The sequence below is a fragment of the Sceloporus occidentalis genome, unplaced genomic scaffold, assembly GCF_023333645.1.
Source record: "Sceloporus occidentalis isolate IW3139 unplaced genomic scaffold, rSceOcc1.0.p SCAF_137, whole genome shotgun sequence".
Classification (NCBI taxonomy): Eukaryota; Metazoa; Chordata; class Lepidosauria; order Squamata; family Phrynosomatidae; genus Sceloporus; species Sceloporus occidentalis.
The window spans coordinates 1,578,382-1,596,238 of NW_028317117.1; the positions used below are offsets into that span (position 1 = coordinate 1,578,382).

At 39.6% G+C, this 17,857-nt stretch overlaps 1 protein-coding gene and 1 pseudogene across 1 annotated transcript; one reads left to right on the forward strand and one right to left on the reverse strand.

Moving 5' to 3' along the window:
• Window positions 1-641: 641 nt before the first annotated feature.
• Window positions 642-15,514, forward strand: LOC149281216 (vomeronasal type-2 receptor 26-like). The gene is made up of 7 exons (XM_089499560.1): window positions 642-844; window positions 2,758-3,049; window positions 10,149-10,605; window positions 10,772-10,809; window positions 13,806-14,036; window positions 14,367-14,490; window positions 14,610-15,514. The coding sequence occupies exons 1-7, from the start codon at window positions 642-644 to the stop codon at window positions 15,512-15,514; spliced, it is 2,250 nt and encodes a 749-aa protein (XP_089355686.1).
• On the reverse strand, window positions 6,642-6,726 carry LOC149281217 (small nucleolar RNA SNORA35; annotated as a pseudogene).
• Window positions 15,515-17,857: the final 2,343 nt, after the last annotated feature.

Here is a 17,857-nt window from a genome sequence, read left to right on the forward strand (position 1 = left end):
TTTTACATATCGGGACATAATAACAATCATGTTCCGTAGTACACTGTGTCATGATTTATTCAACTATCTTATACATAAACGTGCATATGATGGCTGTAGTCACATTAAATAGTCATTAATTATTCTAATGTATAGAATAGATTTGATGTATTTCTGTGTCTTAAACCTTCTTTAATGTCCAATAATCAGACAACCCAAACATATTTATTTCAATTCTTATTTTTCATTTGTATTTTTACTATTTGCAATATACTGTAAATGACTATGATAATTGCACTGAACTTTTAACTGTACAGAATAATTGTACACTTTGTTATTTAGCTGTGAATTCGCTTGGTGATTGATCTCATGTGCACATTAGATATTTGGAGAACAGGCCAGAATAGGGATTCCCAACACAGATGTATGAGCTAAATTCAGAATGCTGGTAAATGACGCCTTAGTGTATAAAACAAGGGCACCAGAGTCGCTTTAAATTTATTTACAGGAGACACAGACTGCATCTCACCATGTACTGAAACATGCAGCTGAACCCTGCACACATCATGATATTCTGTATTATGCTGGGATATATTGCATTGTCCAGAATAATAATATTTAAATCTATGACCGGATTGTATTCATTTAGTGTGTTACTGATTATGTTTGGTCTGTGTTTGACACCTTGCAAATCTGCAACAAAACACTCAGAATCGGCCTGTAAATTACGAATAAGGCAAGCATTCGACGACTATGAATTTTTTCAAGATGGAGATGTTATAATCGGAGGCGTATTCACTGTACATTCGGCTGTGCAGGATTTTCAGTTTACAAAAATACCTCTGGAGCACATGATCTGTATGGCGTAAGTTATCTTTACTAGATATTATAAAAACTGTGGAATCCTTTTTTTTTAATCTGGTGGCTGGACATGGCACCACCATACCTAGGCAGCCTATTAAGACACCTAATTGTTGGGATTCAGAAAACAGACACCCTTCTAGATGTGCTGTAAGCAGATGAAAAACACAAGGAGATCAGGGATGTCCTTATTCAGAAGTTCTGCTGGCGCTTCTATATCAGGAGGGAACATGAAATGCAAAGGGGGGGCATGAAAAGTTCTTTTACACTTACATACAGTTAAAAGCATTGTTCCTATTACTGTTAAATACCCAAATTGTTGCCAGTAATAATTATTCTATGAACTATAAACAGTAATTCATATTTTTTCAGGGAATGTTGAATTGTCACATGACATAAAAGTAGTCATGGTTTATTTTGCAATGAAAACTTGAAAGGATTTTTTTTATGTTTAAGTGTGTTTACAGATTAAAATTAGCAAGGTAAATGTATTGAAGCCTCAGCTTGTGTCTATATCATGGACAAAGGTATCTTAACTACTTTTTCTCAAGATGACTGTTTTTTATCTCTTCCCTTTTTGTTATTGCTATTTTTTGTTTTTGTGCTCAGGCAGCCTTTATTTTAAAAAAAAAAACGAACTTTAGAAAAAGAAAGCTATGAGATAATGCTGGCCCTGCGAATCTCCAAAATTATTAAACTGCTTGCCAAGCAAAATGCGCAGGCCGAAGGTAGTGTTACTGTCAGGACTCGGGTGATCAGGTCGGGTAGGAGCCCATGCGCAGGGGATACTTGGGGTTCAGTATGTAACCCACGGTGCATGATTACGCAAACACAGACACCACAAGCAGAATTCCAGGTAATGTAGTGTATTTTATGTATAACAGGACCAGCAAATAAGGGTAATACAGTCAAAGCAAGAAACTGGATGTATGGCAAAATAAATACCGGTAATAAGTCTTTTGACGGGGAGCACGCTTGGAAGGGCACGGAAAGGCACACAGCCCACTTGGAAGGACACAAAGCAGGGAGTCCACTTGGAAGGACACAATAGCAGGGAGTCCACTTGGAAGGACACGGAAAGGCACACAGCCCACTTGGAAGGACACAATAGCAGGGAGTCCACTTGGAAGGACACAAAGCAGAGGTGCAGGTGCAGGTGCAGGTGCAGGTGCAGGTGCAGGTGCAGGTGCAGGTGCAGGTGCAGGTGCAGGTGCAGGTGCAGGTGCAGGTGCAGGTGCAGGTGCAGGTGCAGGTGCAGGTGCAGGTGCAGGTGCATAGACTTCAATACAAAGGCCCTCACTGAAGGGCAGGGCAGGTTCATAAAGGCAGGGCAATCCAGGTAACAAGGCCCAGCTGGATGTGTTGACTAGGGCTCAAACCAAGTAACAAGGCACACCTGAGTTCTGAGTGCTCCAGAGGGCGGAGGGTGGCCACTAGTGGTCGCAGATGTAAACACCACAGGTATAAAAAAGCCATGGTTCAGGCAATGAAAAATTGGTTCCTGACAGTTACTTAATTTCATTTTGATAGAGTTGGAGACGGTTTCCCTGCAACAGCACAGACATGAAGGGGATTAAAAAAATATGAAAACTAGAATTCTATGTATTTTTCTCCCCGTAAAATACTTTTGTGCAATATCTCCAGCATGAATGCGAATTGTGCCACCCTTTCCCATCGTAGAAACAGAAGCTGTATTATAGGTTTTAGAAGTCATTTATAAAATGCACCAATCTACCAAGTGGCAGCAGTACCTCTCACTTTACTACCGATTTCTAACACACGGAAATAATGCCTATAAACTGTTATTCATCACCAGTGGCCTTTTCATTTACTTACATGGATTCACATTATGGTTATGATTATTAATCAATTTGTGAAACTAATTTAGCACAAATGTCCAACTGTCTATTTCCATAGGCCTTTCTACCTTTGGTACGCACATGTCCGCATCTTTCTTTTTACCATTGAACAAATTAATAATGATACAGATATTTTACCAAATATCACGCTGGGATACCATCTTTATGATTCTTGCTTAGATACAAGGAAGGCTGTAAAAAGTGTTTTACAAATTTTATCTGGACCTGGGAAGACCATCCCTAATTATTCCTGTTCTGAACGTGGGAAGGTGGCTGGTTTTATTGGAGATCACTATTCAGTCACCACTGTGCCCATAGCGCAAATACTCGGGATATATGGTCATACACAGGTGAGTCCATTCAAATCTGATCTAATTAAATGCCAGTCTTTTTCTCTAGTGGCTGTGACTTGTAGATTGCAATTACCGAGACACTGAATTAGAGATTCATTGTCTTATCAACATATGTAAAAGCAAACCATAGACAGAACTTATAGAAAGTATTTGTTTTGCTGATGATATCACATTGGAGTGCAAATGCAGGTTCTGGTCTGCTTTTTAGGGTAGGCTTAGGGGGCATAGTGACCACATGTTTGGTTCTCTTTAAGCTAGCATAGCAAATTTTGTTTTTCCATCAAGGTACTTTAACCCCTTAAAAATGGGTGGCGGTGCAATGCAACAACGACAAAGCCCGTACGTGTTTTTGCCACGATCTGCGGCTTTGCAGCATTGCAAGGGCAATGGAGCCCAGCTCACTAATCAGTGTGATTAGTAAAAAAAAAAAAAAAAAAAAAAAAAGTTTTTTATGCGCAAGTCCTACAATTAGCGCTATATCTTCACAAAAATTCCCACATGGAAAGAGTTAAAATATTGCCATTTTAAATGCCAATAGAGTGCCTAGTTTTAAAAAAAAAATAAAAATGCATGATTTGATGGGGTAAATTGAATTGGCTGGCTGACCAGATGTCTAAGTGGCAAAAAAATACACACCTCACAAAGATGGCCTTTTACCTCCAAATAACCCAACAAACCCATGTGGGGTATCTCTGCGCTCAGGAGATGTTTCTGAACAGATATTGGGGTGTTGTTTGGTAGTGACATATACCAGGAGCGGGGCATTTATACCTGGAGTAAACCATAAAGTTTAACAAAGGCTGGTGGTAGAATTAGTGCATGGAAAGGGTTAAAATACCAGCATTTGAAATACCTTGGGTTGTCCAGTTTTCTAAAATATTTGGTTTGATGGAGTAAATTGCATTGGCCGGCTTCAAAGTTACCCTAAATAGCGCATGGGGCAAAATGACCAGCTTTAGGGGAAAAATGGTTTTGAAATAGCAAAGCACTAAGGGTACTTATTGCCCCATAACGTGCAGAAAAAAGCAAAAATAAACATTAGGTATTTCTAAACTCAGGACAAATAGTAGAATCTGTTTAGCAGATGTTTTCATTAGTTTTTGCAGATGAGTAAAAGATTTTTCAAAAAAGGGAGAAAGTATTTTTTTAACAAAAAATCACCATATTTTATCATTTTTTATAGTAAATTAGATGATATGATAACAATAATGGTATCTAAAGAAAGCCCTGTTTTTCCTGAAAAAAACCCCCAATATATAATGTGTGTGGGTGCACAAAATGAGAAACAAGAATATTACAGCTAAACAGCAACACTGAAAAATGTTAACCCCTTCAATCCCAGGGGTTTTTGGTACCTCAAAGCCCAGAGCAATTTTGCCATTTTTGGGGTATGTCGGTTTAGCGATTATTCTCTTTTCCTGTGAATAGTGTTCCCATGTAAACTATATTTTTTTTTTTCAAGGAGAGATAGAGCTTTCGTTTGATACCATAGTTGGATGATTAGCTGAAAATTCAGAATGAGAAATTTAGTAAAAACTAGCGAAGATTAGAAAAATAAACTATTTTTTTTTTTTACATTTTCCCTCTGAATCCTCACAAAATTAGGTCAAGTGATGGAAAATCCCCTCCAAGTTTATCAATTCAGGTGTCCTGATTTCAGAAATACCTAATTTATATAGATTTTCCAGACTTTCCCAGCACCAGGGAGCTTACTATTAGGTGTACAATTTTGTATAATTTTCATGCCTATGGCTTAACGGGTTTGGGGGTTGTGAACGGGGGCAGGAGGGTTATACTGGCTAGATGTTATGCTAGGGCAATGGGAAGTAAGGTTTTTTTAAGAATTATTTTTATTATTTTTTTATATATTTTTTTTAATTTTTTATTTTAATTTTTTTTACATTTTTTGTATTTTTTATATATTTTTTTTGCACAGTAATGGTTAGAGGTCCTCCTAGGGACCTCCTGAACATGCCAGTGATGTCACAATGACATCACAGCTCACATTATAATTTTTTTTTAGTTATATTTATATTATTATTTTAATGATTTTTTTAATATTATTTTTTAAATGGACTAATGTTTTTGTTTTTTTTTCTGCTTTTCTCTTTCAGGACGGGAGGGGGAGACATGGTTTCTCACTCCCCTCCCCGCGATCCCCCTGCACCGATCACACTGTGATCTCTATGCAGGTCCTCACAGACCTGCATAGAGATCGCAGCATCTCTGTGCCTCATCGGAGGGCAGGATATCCCCGCAGGGTCTCCCGTGCAGCGGCAGGGATGTGTCCCTAACGCTGCACGAACCGAGACGTCCATAGGGGTTTCTTAGTGGGCGTTTTTTGGACGTCCCGGTACGTCTATAGGGGATTGAAGGGGTTAAAATAGCCTTTGTCCCAAAATGTACTATGAGTAAGAAACAGTATTGCTATTAAGGGGTTAATCAGAGGTAGGTACAAAGAAGTTTTGTAGTCAGTTCCACAAAAAAAGAGTCAGATTTAAGGACAAGGTCACAAATAGCTAAAACAGGAAAGCAGGACACTTACTAAAGTAAAGCAGCTGACAACTTTCCAGCAAATAGACCACAGAATATACAATTTTTAAAAAAGAACACAACCAGAAGATGATAATAGTAATACTACTACAACAGAGGAGAATACAAAAGTTACAATATATTTGAGAAAGATCAAAATGTCTCTCTTAATCTGAGAGGACTGAGCGCTACAAGGGATGCTGGATATTTTATTATGTCTACGTTTAGAAAATGCTTGTAAGAATTGTAATCTTGATTATGATTGGGTTTTCAGAGCAACCTGCCTAGCTCAATAAGTAGAACACAAGACTCTTACTGATCTATTCAAGTTAACCCATTAAGGACCGGGCTTATTTTTTATTTTTCTACCCTGTGGGACTGAGGCTGTTTTAACACTTTTGCGGTCCTTGTGTTCAGCTGTAATGTTCTCCTCACCCATTTAGTGTATCCACACAAGTTATATATTGGGGGTTTTTTTTCAGGACAAGATGGGCTTTCTTCAGATACCATTATTTTGATCATATCATCTAATTTACTATAAAAAAAATACATTAAAAAAAATGGTGAAAAATTGAAAAAAAAAACCCTTTTATGACTTTTATTTAAAAAATCTTTTACTCACCTAAAAAAGCAAGTAAAAAAACTAGCTAAATAGATTCTACTACTTGTCCTGAGTTTAGAAATACCCAATGTTTTTATGTTTTTTTTGCTGTTTTTTGTAAGTTATAGGGCAATAAGTACAAGCAGCGTTTTATGATTTCCAAACCTTTTTTAAAAAATCTGGTCAGTCTGCCTCCATCTCCTCTTTGGAACATCTTTAAAGCCGGTTAACTCAATTTAACCCCATCAAACCATATATTTTTGAAAACTAGACACCCCAGTGTATTCCAAATGCTGTTATTTTACAGTCACTGTCAAACACCCCAATGTGTGTTCAGGAACATCTCCTGAGTACATCGATACCCCACATGCATGGGTTTGGCAGGTTGTGTGGGGGCTAAACTGTAACATTTGAGACATGCGTAATTCACTGTTTACAACATCCGGTCAAAACTTTTTTTGTACCAAGAAGGGATTTGATCTAGCACCGTTAAGCGATCCCTCAGCCATGGAATAGACACAGGGGACAGTTGTCAGTGCAAATTAGGGCTTAAAAAATGGTGCAGCAAAAAACGTCTAAAAAGCAGTAAATGGGGGAAAAAAAAAAAAAAAGTGGAGCAGGAAATTTTTTTTTTAAAATGGGCAGCTGTGTGGTACAGCTTGAAGCAGTTACCAAGGCAGAGTGCAGGTTCTCCAGGGCAATCTGGACAGTAGAATGGGGTGTCCTTTCTTTGCCCCCTGCTGTAGCATACCCTACATCTTTTTTGGGGATTCTGCTTCTTCTCTGTAGGAGGAATTTTAAAAATAAAATGGGTAGCCCCAATTCTGCTAGACTCCATCACCGCCCGGGGACCATGTGCATCTTGGTACAAGATATCCGAAATTACTCGAAGCTGAAATTGCAAAAAAGACATTCCGGCATTTGCTTTTTCGTGCAACAAAAAAACATTGTAGGTTGCAATTTGCATCAGATAAATTGCAACCTTCTTGTACCAGGCCTTTGTCTTCCTCAAAATGAGGTAGGGCTGTAGGAGTTGATCTGACAGATCAACTACACCCATGTTCTTATTATAGGCCCTGATGCACACTCGCTTTCTAGTGACCCCAGCTCTGCCACGGACAGAAACCTCCACAGTTCTCTCATCGTGGATGGTGCTCAGCATGCACACTTCTTTTCTGTCCTTGAACTTCAATGCCAAAAGCTCCTCTTGACGTAGAGCTGAGGTCTCCCCCTTTCCTAGCCGGGTTCGTGCTAGATGTTGCGGGAAACCCACGTGGTTCTTTCTAATAGTACCGCAAGCTACTGTATTGAAACAATACAGCAGCTTGAACAAAGGGACGCTTGTATAAAAATTGTCAACATACAAGTGGTAGCCTTTGTTTATAAGTGGGAATATTAGGTCCCTCACAATCTTGGCACTGGTGCCCAGATGTTCTGGGCAACCTGGAGGGTCAAGGTGGCTATCCCTACCCTCGTATACCCGGAAGGCCTGAGTATACCCACTCTCGCTCTCGCAGAGTTTATACAATTTTATCCCATACCTGGAACGCTTGGAAGGAATATACTGCTTGAATCCTAACCTTCCTTTATACTTCATCAGGTATTCATCCACGCAGATATACCTCCAGGTGTATAAGCCTCTGCAAACTTGGCAGCAAGATGGGTAATCGGGGCGGATTTTATAGAGCCTATCAAACTGGGGGTGCTCCTTAGGGGGGCACAGGCTATTATCGCTAAAATGCATGAAATGAAGAATCATTTCATACCTTCTCCTACGCATTGACTGGGTGTAAATGGGGGTACTAAAGATGGGGCTGGTGCTCCAGTAGGAGCGGATGGAGGTTTTTTTTATAATTTCCATTAGCATAGTTAATGCCCAGAATTTAAGAAATTCTGGCACGTCTATGGGGGTCCATGGCTGCTTTGAAAAGTAAGAGTCAGGGCTAGCAGCATGGCACTGCTGGGCATAGATGTTGGATTGGGAGACAATCTCTCCCAAGACACCTTCTCCCAAAAAATTCTGCACAAACTACAATGGGGTAAATCCTGTTACATCAATACTGATGCCAGGAATTGCAGTAAAAGGAGGGATAGCTGGTGTATACATATTAGGCACTACCCACTCCTTGGGTGCAATGCCACTACTTGTGGTAGCGCACCCAGCAGCCACAGATACATCACTAGATGTATCTGTGAACTGACCAAAGTCAAAATCTGACGCTGTGTCAGTGGCCTCAGAATCTGAGGCCAAAAATGCATACGCTTCCTCAGCAGTATACATGCGCTGCATCATAAAATAATTAACCCCTAGGCGGGGGAAAAAAACACAACTACTGATCTACAGCAAAGGAGGGGTTAATGGTACCTAAAAATAATATGAAATCATATAAAATATAAAGTATAAAAATAAAAGTGCACAAACAGCAAAAAAGTGCTGATGTGCAATATCACTGCCTATGCAGTGATCAACGGTAAGGAAGGGGTTAAAATAAAGAGGGGCTCTTATAAGAGCCTTTGTGGATAATTTTTTTTATTTTTTATAATATTTTATAAAAGTATACCTTTTTTTTACCACGATCTGTCTCTCTCCCTCACTAAAAGCAAGTGATGGAGGGATGCAGATCTTTACCGGTCAAAGGCAAATGTTTATAAACATTGTCTTTGACTGAGCAAATCAAGATCACTCTCCTGAGTGATATTTAGGTTTGGGGTGTCAATCACTAGATGCTGATGGCATCTAGCAACACCCCCTAGTGATGAAAGGCCATTGCCAGGAGAAGGGCAGCGCCATCTTGGACGGTAAGTTAACCATGGCGGCTCCCTGTCGCTTAAAGCTTAGTTTAAGAAACGATCCGTGGTCGTTTTTTCCGCTTAGTTGGTGTTTTTTTTTTTTACTAATAAAAACGCTCCGGGGAGCGATCTAACTGCTCCCCGAGGTTTTTTTTATGTGTTGCTGAATGCCTCTATGTCGAGGCATTACAGCAACACAATCTGCGTGAAGAAAACAATTTTTGATTGCTTTCTGAGCCGATTTAACCCCATGACGGTTCAGGACCGTCAAAGGTCATTCTCCGACCGTTTTTGCGTGACGGTCCTGAACCGGCAAAGGTCGTGAAGGGGTTAAGGGTTGACTTTACTGAGGTTGCATGCCCTTGCATGTTAACATACTCAAAAGAACTTGTGCATACATTGACATACTTTCTTAGATCTGCCAGTGACTTTAAATGCTGTGAGATTAAAATAAAGTAATGCAACTTTATTTTAATTTAGTAGAAATGTTATGGAAATGCATATTAAAAAACTTAAATAGGATGTCCTATTACCCAGGTGTGACAATTGCCCACTTCCTTGTCCACCTCTGTGAATGGTATGGCAATAAAATAAGCTTTGTGGGTATATGGATCATCCTGTGCCACCCCCTCATCCCACTCCTAATAGGATTAGGGCATATAAAAGTTTAAATGTAAACCCTTGCCTTGACCCATTGCTACATCACGTGCCTCTCACCCTCTTTCAGTTTCTGCAATGTTTAAAAAAAATATATAAGATTTTGTAAAAAAAAACAAAAAAATAATCCACAATAAAAATAATCTGAAAAAAAAGTTAAATGTTAAAAAAAAAAAGTGGCACCCTATTGTCAGGAATGGGAGATGGAGGAGTCCGGTATGCAGGATAACCCTAAAGGTCAAAAAGCATAAACAGAGTCAGATCTACTAAATGCAGCATAGTCCAGTACACGTAGCCGGGGTCAAGGTCATGGAAACCAGCGTAGTCCAGTACAGGTAGCCGGGGTCAGATCAATATTCATAGGTGGAAAGATTCTGGCGAGTGAGAGGACATGCGGTGTTTAGCAGAAATAAATGTTACCCATTCGTGTTCCAATGTAGTCTAGGAAAAAAATACTTTAATGCATTCTATGATTATTAGAAGTTACAAATGATATAATGTTTTCATATTTTGTAGATCAGCTATGGAGCCACAGATTACTCATTAAGTGATCGACGTGTCTACCCGCACTTTTTCAGGGCACTTCAGAATGAACATGTCCATTTCTTAATAATATCCGACCTTCTGAAACACTTTGGCTGGACCTGGGTTGGAATATTTACATCGGATGATGACGGTGGAAATCAACAGAGTCTTATTTTAACCAAATATCTCAATGATCAGGGTATTTGTGTTGCCTACACAATACATAGCAACAAGGGCATCAAAAACGATTTACATCACATCAGTGAAATTGTTAGAAAATCTTCTGCTCAAGTTATTGTGATTTGTGGACCCTTAACATATGCTTCTATTAGCACACTGCTTGTCTTAAAAGATGTTTTTCACAGTAAGACACTAATTCTTCCCCCTTCCTGGGCTTCAAAGGAAGAAGTGTTTCTGGCTAATATCGGCACATTTAATGGCAGTTTGGGTATTGAACACTCTCCTATATTTTTTTCTGGAACCGAAAGTTATTTCAAAGATATCACACCCTCCAAATTCCTGAATGATGGACTACTTGCAGATATTTATTCCCTATATTTCCAATGTTTGTCTTTAAGTTTAATAAAAAATAAAATATTAAATTTTTTTTACAGAATATCTTTACAGAACTGTACTGGAAAAGAAAGCTTGGGTAAACTTGGAATGGATTTATTTACCGGTGTTTCTCCACGAGTGCATTTTGCGGTAAATCTTATGGCCCATGCTGTGGAAAGCATGAATTTAAATTTGAATACGGCGCCTTATAAAAGAGAAAAAAGAACAAATTTCAAACACCAGGTAAATATTAGAAAGACCCTATACGAGGAAATTTTTGTTATATAATGAACCTACTAGTTCGACTCATTAATGAAGACGCCATCAATCGCAATATTCAACAATATGCACTTAATTGATTACAAATATTAGAGGACATGGAACATCCATTAAACCAGTAGGGTTACTTCTCTCTCAGCTGTAACACATGTGTATGTTGGGATAATACAATTAACTAAATAGTGAACTGTTACTTGCAACACACTGTGTCACACCATGTGAGGATGGAGATATAGAGAAGTAAGTAGGGTCTAAGTAATATCCCCCAATCTTACATAGAAACATAGAATTTGACGTCAGGTAAAAATCCATCGGTATAGCTTTATACCTATCGCATGTCTGTTTAACCCTTTACACCAGTGGTCCCCAATCTTTTTGGCACCAGGGACCGGTTTTGTGGCAGACAATTTTTCCACGGATTGGGGGCGGGGAGTTTTGGGTTTGATTTATGTGCATTACATTTATTGTGCATTTTTCTTCTATTATTATTATTATTATTAAATTTTAAATGTAATGAAATATATTTGCAACTTCCCTGGTTGTCTTTCCATCCATTAAAAGCACATAAAATTGCACTCTGCCCCCCAAATATGCTTTATGCTCCCCTGATATGCCACTCTGCTCCCCTGATATGCCACTCTGCCCCTCTAGATATGCCACTCTGCCCCCCCTAGATATGCTTTATGCCCCCCCTAGATATATTGCTCTGACCCCCCCAACTTACCAATGCACCCCCAGAATCCCTGGTGCCTAAAGGGGGGGAGTCGATGCACGTCTGCGCAATGCGCGTAGACAACCTCTGCTGCTGCTCGTCATAGAAGCCCTGGCGGAAGTGTCGGCAGCAGCGGAAGTTGTCTGTGCCCATCGTGCAGAGCTTCCCCGACTGCCAGAGAGGAGGATACAGGTCCCCTGCAGGGGAATCCTCCTCTTTGGCAGCCGGCGGAAGTATGTGCGATGCGCTCAGACAACCTCCACTGCTGGCCGGCTTCTATGGTGGAGCACCGGAAGATCATGTAACACCGGCGCTCCTTCATAGAAGTGCCGGCAGCAGCGGGGTTGTCTGCATTGCACAGACGTCCACGGCTGCTGGAGAGGAGGATCCAGGTCCCCTGCAGCACTGCGGGCGATCAGGATCCTCACCCTGCTGCTTACCCACAGCAGGGCTAAATGGAAAAAAAAAAAAAAAAAGATAAACATCTGCCCGGCGCCCGGAACTGCTGTGCAGCCCAGTTGCTTATAGGCCACAGACCGGTGGTTGGGGACCCCTGCTTTACACCATACATATTGTAATTCTTTTTGCCATTTTTTGGTTTAATTAAGATTTCTCTTTTGTGTGTTTGATGTACCCAGAAAAGTAATACATCCTGTATTTTTTTTTTAATGCTTCAGGCATTGAAAGGGTTCATTACAATGGTAGTGAATGGGAAGGTTTATAAGATTTAGATGTAGTGCTAGTGCAATTGGATTAAGAGCTTTTTAAATATTTATTTATGGATTTACTTATTTTGCACTGTTACCAGATTGGCATATAGGGGTATAAGGCATTTCTGGAGGCAGAGTGGCATATAGGGGTTAAAAGGCATATCAGGGAGGCAGAGTGACATATGGGGTATAAGGCATTTCTGGGGGCAGATTAGCATAACTGGGGGCAGGTTGGGAAATAAAAGGAAATAAAAACAAAAAAATATATTTTTCTCAATCATAGCTTTTATTAACTATAAAAAAATAGTTTACATGAATGAATATTTACTAGTAAAACTTTTTCCTATAGGGTCATCTTATAATCAGGCTTTTTTCTTTTTTTCCTAAATTAATATTCAGCTTTTGGGGGTCGTCTTATAATCGAGCAAATGCGGTACTTATAGGCTTTCTCTGCCCTCTATGTTTATGTCTCATATGTCTATGCCTTTTCCATTTTCAGTACAACTTACCACCAACAAGCAGCAGCCTTAAACAGCTACCCTGAAAATAAAAAAAAATCTAAGGAATATTGTAAAGGAAAAAAAGAATGTCTGTAATTGCTGCAATGTAGATCACTTCTAAGCAACAGGTTTAGACCTATCATTAATCACTGACCTAACATAGCACTAATATGTGACCACATAGTAATCAGTAATGAAATATTTTAAAATAATAATAAAATCTATGTTTGAATGCTGGTGTTTTAATGATTTATGCCTGGTCACTATACGCATGTGGGGACTGCAGATATATGTCACAGTGAAGGAGTTCCCTTCCCTTCTTAGCCCACATCCCGAACCTGGAACAGAAATTGAGAAGACCCTTTAAAGGTTGAAACACAACCTTTATTAATAAATCCTACTCTACTTATACATTCAGCATTGATTAATTTCTTAGGATAGGTGCCAATCTAAAAAAGGGGAGCGTCTAGTTTCCAAGGTTTAGTTGATGCTGCAGGCTCAAATGTTTGCCAACTCGCAATTTAACGAATAGGATTATTTTCAAACGAAATCATTACTAGTATTCAGACACACAATATCTTCTGGTGACTGGAAGTGTGCCTTTTTGTGTATTTTTTCATACAATAAGTTTATGTGAAAATCAATAAATGTTGCAAATATGTTTAGAGTGATGCATTCATATTAATGTTGGTGTGCTGTTATGGGCAAACAAAGTTAAAATTTTGCTTGTTTTTGAGAGCCCAGTTGTCATGAACGCTACAATTCCCAATGACTGCAGCCCATTCGCAAAAATGGTCACAGCTGTTTACAATTTCATTTATTATACATTTTTACATAGAATTATTATATTATTATGTTATTATCGTAATACATCTTCTACTTCCTTTAAAAGATACATCATTATATAAAGAATACAGATTATGTACGGGGCTCGGACAAGCCAGTGCCTGTTTTTGATCAAAATGGTGAATATGTTCTCCCTTACATGCTTACAAATATGAAATTCACATCTGATTCAGTAAGAAATGACAGTCATATAGGCCTGTATACTCCTTGGTATCCAAGTGGTCAGAGGCTTGCCATTAACACACATGAGATAACATGGAAGACCAACAACAATGAGGTCAGAAATTTAGAAATTATTAATGTAGTGTATGTAGTATGTCTAATTCCATTTCAATATTACACTTATTCCATCCATAACCTCTCCTTCTGTTTTAGAATTTTTTGACTTTTGATCCCTATAAAAATGTCCCCCGTTCAGAACTAATAAACTTTTTGTTGTTGTGGTAAATACATTTTGTTTTTCAAATGAAATACCAGAACCCCCCCCCCATAACCCTCACGGTGAATCTTCTGAGTCAATCTGAATCAGCCTTAACAAAACTGGAACAGTTTGGTCTGTAACAAAGACACAAAGATGTACGTTAATTAATTCATATTTGTTTGTCAGATTCCCCGATCTCAATGCTCAAATAATTGTTTACCTGGTCAGAGGAAAGTCCAGCTATTTGGAATACACTCCTGCTGCTACGACTGTGTTTATTGTTCAGAAGGAGAAATATCAAATGTTACTGGTATGTTAGAACTGTACTGAATCATTGGAATATTAAAATATAAACATATAGAAGACTATGTTCTCTATTACTAACAATATATTGCCTGCAATTTAGATAATTTGTTTCACTTTTTACAGACAGTGACAATTGTTTAAAATGCCCAGCAGATGAATGGCCAAACGACAGAAAGGATCGATGTATTTCCAAAGTGGTGGAATTTCTATCCTATACAGACGATACCTTGACTGCAACAATGGCATCTGTCTCAGTTCTCTTTTGCTTAATTACTCTGGCAGTACTGAGATTGTTTATTTTACACTGGAATAAATATATTGTTAAAGCTAATAACAGAAACCTCAGCTTCATCCTCCTTGTTTCCATAATGCTGAGCTTCCTCTGTGTGTTTCTGTTCCTTGGACGGCCAGTGGATATAACCTGCATACTTCGCCAAACCTCCTTTGGAATCATCTTCTCCGTAGCTGTGTCTTCTGTGTTGGCCAAGACTATCATGGTCTGTATCGCTTTTAAAGCCACCAGACCTGGCAGCAAGTGGAATAAATGTATCGGAGTCAAACTGCCAATTTATATAGTCTTGTTCTGCTCATGTATTCAAGTTATAATTAATATAATTTGGTTGATTATTTCACCTCCCTTTCAGGAGCAGGACATGCACTCTTATCAGGGAAAGATCATCATTCAGTGTAACGAAGGCTCAGTTATTGCCTTTTACTCTGTCCTGGGCTATTTGGGGATCCTGGCAGCTGTGAGCTTTATTATAGCTTTTTTAGCCAGGACATTACCAGACAGTTTTAATGAGGCCAAGTACATCACTTTCAGCATGCTGGTGTTCTGTAGTGCTTGGATTGCAATGATCCCGGTGTATCTGAGCACCAAAGGGAAATACATGGTGGCTGTGGAGATCTTTGCCATATTAACCTCAAATGCGGGACTTTTGAGCTGTATATTTTTCCCTAAATGTTACATAATCCTGTTTAGGCCGGAAATGAATAGTAAGACATGTATGTTAAAGATTACTGATTAACAGTTTCCTGCCAACATATATGCTGCTTCTGGAATCCCATGTTATAATTTTCTGATTAATGGAGCTATTCTCAAAAAAATCAACATGAATTAGAAAAAAAAAAACACTAAATGAAATTATACATAGGATGTATCAGTCTAAATGTTTCAGTTTATAGAAACCTTATTGTAAAGAGACTAGAACTACACAGCACACAACACAGCATTCAGCATAATTAAAGACATTTTTCTCCATTGCCCCTGTTCAGCGCTGTCTTTAACGTGGGTGCAATAGCGGCAGCTTCCCTGAGTCCATTCATTCCTGGGGGCGCAAACACAGCCGGTCCATACATGGGTCTGCTAGGTCAATAGGACCCACTGTAGGAGCAGGGCTGGTTGGGGAGATCATGGACCTCTCTTTAATCAGCGCAAAATAAAGGGAGCACATCACTCCTCTATTTTACCTCTCCCTCCTAAAACTTGCGGGATATGATGTCAAATCTCAGCACGGAAGCCGCACACACAGCGATGGAATGCTGTGAAACAGAGGTCTGTAGGAATTGATCTCACGCTTCCAACACATAAATATTGGGAGAAATAATGAATAAGGGGAGAGAAGGGAAAAAACAGGAGATAATGAGGAGGAGAGATGAAGGAAAAGGGTAGAGATAAAAAGAAAGATGAGAGATGGAGATAAAAAAAATAAAATGTATAAAGTAAAGTAAGTCAGGGATTAAGAGAAAGGAGAGTGATTATGAGGAGTAGAAGGGGGAGAAAATGAGAAGTGGGAGAGATAAGGAGAAAGAGATGAGATAAAACAAAATCCTATTAGATTTAATTTATTTGCATGACATTGAGGCTGACATATTTAATTTTACTTAAAAACAAAATGTACGTGGGGGACAGCATTTCATCCTTGGACCCAGACAGGCCCGTGTCTTGGGCCGCCCTGTGCCAAAAGCAGCTGCCCCTTGAGCCTACAACAACACCTGAGAATATTGCAACTCACACATCCGTTTCGGCTACACCATTCATTATGCGATCTGCATCGTGTTGTGCTCCTCCCATGCCAAGTGCCCCCAGCAGATATCTGTGTTTATGTCAGTGGGTAAGTGTGTGTATGGATTTAAGTGGATTTACTGGCCACTTTATCAGGTACACCTTTTAGTACTGAGTTGGACCCCTTTTTGCCTTCAAAACTGCCTTCATTCTTCGTGGCATACTTTCTACAAGGTGCTGGAAACATTCCTCAGAGATTTTGGTCCATATGGACATGATGGTATCACACAGTTGCTACAGATTTGTTGGCTGCACATCCATGATGCAAATCTCCTATTCCACCACATCCCAAAGGTGCTCTATTGGATTGAGATCTGGTGACTATGGAGGCTGTTGGAGTTCAGTGAACTCATTGTCATGTTCAAGAAACCAGTTTGAGATGATGTGAGCTTTGTGTGATGGTGCATTATCCTGCTGGATGTAGCCAGCGGGGGGTGTGCGACCTTTAATCAGGGTTTAGCACAGGGATGCGTAATTCGTATCGGCCAATGCCCGGGACATGCAGTTCCTGGCGCCGGGCAGGTGTTTTTTTTTTATTTGCAGGCGCTGCAGGGGACCTGGATCCTCCTCTCTGGCAACCGGCGATGCAGAAAACCCCCGCGGCTGCCTGCACTTCCGCCAGGGCTTCTATGGAGCTTCGGCGGAAGTGGCGGGCAGCAGCAGAGGTTGTCTACGCACATCATGCAGACGTCCACCGGCTTATTCTTGTTTGTTAGATAAAATACCGTATTTGCTCGATTATAATATGATTATAAAACGACCCCCCAAAATCTGAATATTAATTTATGAAAAAAAGAAAAAGCCTGAATATAAGACGACCCTATGGGAAAAAAGTTTTACCAGTAAATGTTAATTCAACTATGTGAACAATTTTTTTTTAATAAAAGCTATGATTGAGAAAAATATTTTGTTTTTATTTCCTTTTTTTTTAACCTGCCCCCCCAGTTATGCACATCTGCCCCCTGGCTTGCCACCTGCCCCAGAAATGCCTTATACCCCCCTATATGCTACTGTGCCCCATGATATGCCTTTTAACCCTCTAAATGCCACTGTGCCCCATTATATGCCTTTTAACCCTCTAAATGCCACTGTGCCCCATTATATGCCTTTTAACCCTCTAAATGCCACTGTGCCCCATGATATGCCTTTTAACTCTCTATATGCCACTGTGCCCCATAATATGCCTTTTGACCCCCTATGTGCCACTCTGCCTCCAGAATTGCCTTATACCCCTATATGCCACTCTGGCATTTAGGGGGTTAAAAGGCATATTATGGGGCAGAGTGGCTTATAGGGAGGTATATGG